The sequence below is a fragment of the Ranitomeya imitator genome, chromosome 2 (genome assembly GCF_032444005.1).
Source record: "Ranitomeya imitator isolate aRanImi1 chromosome 2, aRanImi1.pri, whole genome shotgun sequence".
Classification (NCBI taxonomy): Eukaryota; Metazoa; Chordata; class Amphibia; order Anura; family Dendrobatidae; genus Ranitomeya; species Ranitomeya imitator.
This window is the reverse complement of record NC_091283.1, coordinates 563396972-563405381: the sequence shown is the minus strand read 5'-3', so window position 1 is coordinate 563405381 and position 8410 is coordinate 563396972. Positions and strand designations below refer to the sequence as shown.

Below are 8410 nucleotides of genomic sequence, written 5' to 3'. Positions count from 1 at the left end.
AGAGAAGGTTTTTCCACCAACATAGAAGAGGATTCTTTACTGTTAGAGCGGTGAGAATCTTGAGTTCCTTGCCTGAGGAGGTGGTGATGGCGAACTCAGTCGAGGGGTTCAAGAGAGACCTGGATGTCTTCCTGGAGCAGAACAATATTGTATCATACAATTATTAGGTTCTGTAGAAGGACGTAGATCTGGGGATTTATTATGATGGAATATAGGCTGAACTGGATGGACAAATGTCTTTTTTCGGCCTTACTAACTATGTTACTATGTTACTATGAAACAAACAATTGTACCAGTAGATGGAAACTCAAAACACTCTTGTGCTCTAGTGGCACCACGGATGTCATACTGAGACTCGGCACTAAACTATATAACATAGTATCAGTATTATTACAATAATCATTCACATAGAAGCCAACTCCATTATAGATCCAATAGTATGTTTTATTTCTATATCACAGTAAAACAGAACATTATATATGGACAGACACATTTTGACACAATTTGTCACAGGCCAGGTGTATATATCTCTATTCCATAATTTCACTCCCTCATCATCATCCAAAATATTCTGCCTAAAGTCATAATCTCTTAGTAGTGGCTTATAGGCCTACTTACTGACATAGGGAGATAGCATTTCCAGGCCGATATACTGCAAGGTGAAGCTGATACTTCTTCTGTTTAATGCTATAATTTATACCATACAAATCTAAATTTCCCTGTACATTTGGTCCCATAAAGAATATTTAATAACTGAGATTAAAATAAAATGGCTGGTGGAAATTACTGAACCATTTATATACACTGGTCTCATGAAGACACTTGATCAAATGAGAGCCAGCCAAGTAAAAATGATGAGAAAAGAAGAGTAATTGCCATATACAAGTGCATGCCAAGCAAAACGGTGGGATTTAGAGTGGAGATGTAACTGAGCCATGATGTAATGTTAACCCTTTCATGTACAGGGGCCCCGTTTAAGAGCTACAGATCTCTTAAGAACCATCTGTTTCTCATGCCTTATAGAACACAGAAAACGTGGAAAATATGGGACAGGGCAAGGACAATCTCAAAATAGCCTCACTTACAATACTAGATATTTCCACCCTAATGATGTGCATGGAAGCTGCACTGATCCTTGGAATGATATGTCTCTGCTCCCTCCCACAGAGATTGACTCTGATCTATTGTCCTATTGTATAAACTGGATTTGCTTGTGGCTAGGTCAAAGAAACCGTATCGCACTTTCCTGCCATATTAAAAAGCCCATCCCACCCTGTTTGTAGAGACCCTGTAGTTATAACCCCCATGCCCACCTAGCTACCCAAGCCTAATTTCCCCACCACCCGTACTTCCTAGCTGTCCCAGAGATCTGAGATAGCTAGGATCTGAAGTCATTGGCTTGGCACTCTTTGGGAGATGGACTTGTTCACACTGAATTACTAGGGTACTGTGTCCAGCCCACCTCCTTGTATGTTGCCAGTACATGACTGTATATGTGGCTCCGTAATTTGCTCCAGGCTAGTGATACTTCAGGGGTGAAATCTTTGGCAAATGCTTCTGCAATGACCTCCAGTATCACCCCGGTCAGGATCTAGGGCAGACAAGAAGAAGCTAAAATTAGAGAGACATAACAAAGCACAGTAACAAACTACCATACAATGTACTGTATATATCAACAAATGGGCAACCATGTGACGAGGCTTAGTACAAATTATTCCATTACATGGCATGCCGTTCCTGCACATGTGCCTTGTTTGTGTGCTTTATGACATTATTTTAACGTATTTGCTCTCGGGATTAGCTAATCATGCTGGGAGGATTGGATTTATTATGCTGCATTTTTTCATAAACACCCTTGAAATACAGTTAAAATAATACAGCACAGATCAAATTCAGAGAAGGACATGAAGACTAGAACAAGTCCAAAGCCAACAGGAAACCAGAGAAGCAATGTCAGCTCTGGGCTGAAAGACAGATGCCAGGAACCGAGACAGTAATTGGCATTTCCTCTAACTGCACAGAACTGAGCGGAGAATCGACCGGATACCTCTTCCCAATACTGATCAGCGGTAGAAATTTGGAGCCTGATTCATCATTGCATTTTCACAATATTTGGGGGCATAAATATTTCTTACTTTTTGATTTGCAACACATTTATCATTGATTTTTTTTAAGCTTGTCTTTAGTTACTTAATTATTTTTTTTGCGTCAATGTGGCTTTTCCAGATGCTTTTTAAGACCAATTCTTCACATGCAGCTTTTATAAAAAGTCACAAAATTTGACACACGAACCACCTACCCTCCTTCCCCCAGCCTGGAGTAATTTAATGTATGCCGGTTATTTAGGAGGCCCAAACTGTGCACAATTTTGCAAAACATGAAGCTTTTTTGACCTAAATGTGCATGAGGCTCGGAGCACAGTAGCATGACACTCTCTTGCACTTGCATCGGATGCCATACGCTAGTGTGACCCCGGCCTAATACCACAGTCCTGTTCACTGAAGCTGTCACTCAAGGAGGAGAGACGTCTCTGCTATACACCAGGATGTAACCAGGAAACTGTAAGGAGACTGCATTGCTCTGAGCTACTCAAGAGACAACTAGAGAGCCCCCCATTAGCTCAGGTACGGAGACACGGCGGTTGGGCAAGTTATTGCTATACACGCGATGTGAGGAACCAGCCGTAATGAGCTTCTCTCATCTGATTTATGATCAGCTCTCCTTGATATGAGTTTTGGTCATAGATCAGCTTATGAAAGCTCAGAGAAAAAGAGATAGAAGTATTACAAACTCACTATCAGAAGACCTCACTGACAGATCAAAAAATTTTAATGAATCCCAATCGCAAAAATGATTTTTTCTCTCTCCAAAATACATGCATTTTGAGGGGTTGTCCAGGTTTTTCAGGAAAGTCTACAGTCACTCTATGTGACTACAGATTTGTGAATCCTCACAATGGCCATGAGCATCCTGTGAGGAACCTCCAGTGCTGGAGGCGAGAGCGAGCAGTCATGTGATTGCAAATATGAGTTATGCATACTTCATGCCGTATTCTGACTAGATATACACTTCTTTGCTCAATACAAGTGAATTGAGTGAGGTCTAATCAGAACGTGGCCAGGAGTACTGCATGGCTATATCCTCGTCTCATCATCGGCGCGAGAGAATCCTCACAGTGTGTTCGCTTTTGGGATTCACAAGCGTGCAGTCACACAGACTGACTGCAGACTTTTGTGATAGTTGCTACCAAATCTCCATATCCATTAATGCTATGTACGATGGCATAGGTCTAGTCTACTGATGCATATAATAATTAGGTGCTTTTCCACCTACTATAGTTAGTATAAAAGATCTTACATTTTCCTTTTCTGTTAAAGGGGTTGTCCAACATGGAAGGAAACCTTAGCCGTATGCTCAGTTACGGTATGTGCATACCACGTGCTTTAGACGCTAGCATACCTGTTGAGTTTTTGAAGCAAACGATGGTTCAAAATAATGCTGGCGGTGTTTTTCCTGAAGCGTTTTCTCTTTCACATTGCTGTGAATTATGTTTATGCATTTTGGAATTTTTAAGTGCTTTTCAAGAGGGTTCCAAGGGGAAATGGCCTAAACAAGATGTGGGCAGTGGGCACAAACCTTTACTTGTAAAAAAATAAAAAATAAAATCGTTGAGAAATTAATCCCTCACTTATCCTACCCTGGTCCAGTGTTGTGTCTCTGCCACATTACTAAGCTCAGCGGCTCTGCTGATGTAGGTGGAAAGAGCCACAGAGCTCAGTGATTGGCTGTAGTGCTATTAACATGACATCACTACTGCAGCCAAACAACAGAGACCAAGGCAGCGGCGGAGACACAGTACTGAACCCAGGAAGGGTAAGTAAAGTTTAGTCTATTTATTTTACAAGTACAGTGGCATGTAAGGGTAAGTTTCCACAGACAGAAACAGGCAGCGCTTTGGACGCAGCACATGTCCGCTGCATAAAAATGATTCCGCATGTGTTCATTGAACCGTGCGGAATCACCACACCCTATACTATGGACAGTGATATTTATCTTGCGGAGACGGAGCGTCTCCGCAAGATAAACAGACATGCTGCAGTCTAGAAAGACGCGTCACATGTGCGTATACACAGGGTAGCCGGAGGTGTCCCTGCACACATAGTAGACATGGGATTTCTTCAAATCCCCTCCACTACGCTGTAACATCTGGCCGCTGCGGGTTTGACACTGTGGATGAACACGCAGCGTCAAACCCGCAGTGTTTACTGACTGTGGAAACATACCCTTATAGTTTGGGCACCCCTGGTCAAAATTACTTTTATTGTGAACAGTTAACCCGTTAAGAACTAGAGGTATTTTTGATTTTTTGTTTTCATTTTTTGCTCCCCTTCTTCCCAGAGCCATAACTTTTTTGTTTTTTTTTTGTCAATATGGCCATATAAGTGCTTGTTTTTAGTGGGATGAGCTGCACGTTTGAATTATACTATTGGCTTTAACATATTGTGTACTGGAAAACATGAATAAAATTCCAAGTACTGTGAAATTGCAAAAAAAGTGCAATCCCACAGTTGTTTCTTGTTTTTTTTTACCATGTTCACTAAATGCTAAAACTGTCCTGCCATTATGATTCTTCAGGTCATTACAAGTTCATAGACACCAAACATGTCTAGGTTCTTTTTCATTCAAGTGGTGAAAAAAAAATTCAAAATTTGCTAAAAAAGCAAACAAATTGCCCCATTTTCCAATACCTGTAGCGTCTCCATTTTTCATCATCTGGGGTTGGGTGAGGGCTTATTTTTTACGTGCCGAGCTGACATTTGTAATGATACCATTTTGGTGCAGATACGATCTTTTGATCGCCTGTTATTGCATTTTAATGCAATGTAATGGTGACCAAAAAAAACTAATTCTATTGTTTTGACTTTATTCTCACTACGCCGTTTAGCGATCAGGTTAATTCTTTTTTTATTGTTTTATTTTGAATGGGGTGAAAGGGGGTTGATTTGAACTTTTATATTTTGTAATTTTTTTTACTTTTTGCAAGCTTCAATAGTCTCCATGGGAGACTAGAAGCAGCACTTGTTCGATCGACTCTGCTATATACAGGTGATGATCAAATCACCTGTATGTAGCAGAAATGCTCACTTGCCATGAGTGCCGACCACAGTGTGGAGCTCATAGCAATCTGGCTATGATAACCATAGAGGTCTGCTGGAGACCTCTGGTTGTCATGCCAGCCCATCGGTGACCCATGATCACGTGACGGGTTTACAGATGGGCGGAATTTCCGGCGCACTTGCCGGAAGCGCAAGTTAAATGCTGCTATCAGAGATTGACAGAGGCATTTAACTAGTTAACAGCCGTGGGTGGATTGTGATTCCACCCATGGCTGTTAGAGGCACATGTCAGCTGTTCAAAACCATATGTAAAAAAAAAGCTCAAGTTGAATAGGGGATAGCTATACAAATGGACTACCTCAAAAGGCACAAACTGAAGGTTTTACAATGGCCCTCATAGTCTCCTGATCTAAACATCATTGGAAATCTGCGGTTATACCTCAAAATAGCAGTGCATGCAAGACAACCTAGGAATCTCACAGAATGGGAAGAATAGATGAAAATCCCTAAAAAAAGAATTGAAATATTCTTGGCTAGCTACAAAAAGTCTTTACAAGCTGTGATACTTGAAAAGTGGGCCCTATGAGGTACTAACCATGCAGGGTGCCTAAACTTCTGCATTGGCTCATTTTCCTTTTTGTAATTTTTAAAATGTAAAAAATTACAATATTTATTTTTACTAAAAAAGAAAGTAACTTTAGTGCTTTTAGAGATCATTTCATCTTCAACTTGCTTAAAAAGTTCACAATAACAGCAATTTTGATCAGGGGTGCCCAAACTTTTACATGGCACTGTAACTGAGCATACTGCAAAGGTTTGTTTTTTTAAACGGGTCATCCCCTCTGAAATGTTATATAGGACATATAGGACATATTTAATAATGTTGTTTAATAGCATAATCTGAGACTTGGCAGTCTTAAAGGGAGCTTATCAGCAGAATTCTTGTTCTCTCTTTCCAGCGCATGTGAAGTAGGAGACATGACTTCCAGGACACCCTGGAACTCTCAAGCAGTGATTTACAGACAATTGATATAAGGGAAAATACTACATATTACTGAGCACATGCTTTCTAGACTAGTCCAGGTAATTAGTATGCATGACACAAGATATTAAATGGCAATTTTTCTAAAATGCAAGGATCTTTACAAAAATAGGATAATAGGAATCAGTGTTAAAAGACACATTCAGTGCTGTTATCAGCTTTCAGGTATTAATCCTGCTCTCAGTTTCCCTTTAAAATATATCTAAATGGCTCATACTGAAAGACAAATCTGGTCCATTTTTTGACTGTCCAGTCTACACTTACACCTGATAGTGGATGTCTTTCCTTAGGCCACTTTTTAAGCCAAAAAAACTGATGGACAACCTTAGTAAGTTTGGCATATGTTACAAACATCCTTAGCCCTGCTTCCTATTCTAGGCACTCTCTAAAATATTTAGTGAGGTGCAAGAAGTGCGTAAAACCCTGCATGTACACCGGAATTCTGGGGCAATTTTAAACAGAATTCTTCCCTTTTTTGTTAGTAAGTGTCCCCCACAGTCTTTTCAGCCATGTCTAAGTGCTATCTGATAATTAGTCATGACAATCATTTTGCAACTTTTACTCGCAAGTGTTCCAACCAAACTTTTTCAGATGAAACATTGGTGTCAAACAGACACCACTGGAGCCCGATGGACCTCATGAACTTTCTATAGGGTTTTTTGGGTTCTGCTATAATACCCATTGTGTGATTTGGTGTATTTTGGAAGCAGGGTGTCAGCCATTGTTGGACTTCTACTAACTGCTATATTGGGTGTCACTCATCTTATTGACAAAAATGTATTTAACAGGAAGCTGAAGTCAAAAACATTTTATTTGTAATTTTAAAACTAATCAATGGAGCATTCCAAACTTTTGAAGAGAAGGCATAGGTTATACCTAGTCTAGTGCTGCATCCACATCTCAGTTTTTCTTTGCAGAGTGGCTCTCCAGCTGCCCGCTGTGTAGAGAACTGCACCCACTGACATGAATGGAACCAGCTGCAGCATACTATGCACTTGGCTATGTAGGGAAAACTTAGAAGGGAAGACAGCACGAAATCAGAGCTGCGGCCCTTTAATTCTCAAGATTGATGTGGGTCCCAGAGATCGGATCAAAAAATGATGGCATATCTTGGCTATATGTCATTACTTTAGAGGATGAAAATATGCTTAAGCTAAAACTGGTTGTAATTCACTTATTTAATATGTTGTAGCTGTTATCAATGGTTACTGCATCCAGAATACATAATCCCAATGGTGACTGCAGCACAAAAGCAAAGAATATTCCTAATGGTGACTGCAGCCCAAAAGCAAAGAATAATCCCAATGGTGACTGCAGCCCAAAAGCAAAAAATAATCCCAATGGTGACTGCTGTTCAAGAGCAAAGAATAATCCCTATGGTGACTGCAGCCCAAAAACAAAGCATAATCCCAACGATGACTGCAGCTCAAAAGCAAAGAATAATCCGAATTGTGACTGCTGTTCAAAAGCAAAGAATAATCCCTATGGTGACTGCAGCCCAAAAGCAAAGCATAATCCCAATGGTGACTGCATCCCAAAAGCAAATCATATTCCCAATGGTGACTGCAGCCCAAACGCAAAGAATAATACAAACGGTAACTGCAGCCCAAAAGCAAAGCATAATTCCAATGGTGACTGCATCTCAAAGGCAAAGCATAATCCAAAATGGTGACTGTAGCCCAAAAGCAAAGAATAATCCCAAGGATTACTGCAGCCCAAAAGCAAAGAATAATCCCAATGGTGACTGCAGCCCAAAGGCAAAGCATAATCCAAAATGGTGACTGCAGCCCAAAAGCAAAGCATAATCCCAAAGATGACTGCAGCCCAAAAGTAAAGAATAATCTCAACGATGACTGCAGCCCAAAAGCAAAGAATAATCCCAATGATGACTGTAACCCAAAAGCAAAGAATAATCCCAACATTGACTGCAGCCCAAAAGCAAAGAATAATCCTAATGGTGACTGCAGCTCAAAAGTAAAGAATAATCCCAACAATGACTGCAGCCCAAAAGCAAGGAATAATCCCAATGGTGACTGCATCCCAAAAGCAAAGAATAATCCCAATGGTGACTGCAGCCCAAAAGCAAAGCATAATCCCAATGGTGATTGCAGGACAAAACCAAAGAATATTCTCAATGGTGACTGCAGCCCAAAAGCAAAGAATAATCCGAATGGTGACTAATGCTCAAAAGCAAAGCATAATCCCAACGATGACTGCAGCCCAAAAGCAATGGTGACTGCAGCCCAAAAAC

General features: G+C 40.5%; 1 protein-coding gene across 1 annotated transcript in view; it reads right to left on the bottom strand.

The window, feature by feature from the left end:
• Positions 1-423: 423 nt before the first annotated feature.
• The window catches only part of CYGB (cytoglobin), a 62965-nt gene continuing 54978 nt past the window's right edge, over positions 424-8410 (bottom strand). Inside the window, exon 3 of the mRNA XM_069752091.1 lies at positions 424-1591. Coding sequence (XP_069608192.1) covers positions 1427-1591 — 165 coding nt within the window. The 3' untranslated portion in view covers positions 424-1426. The remainder of the gene's footprint in view (positions 1592-8410) is intronic.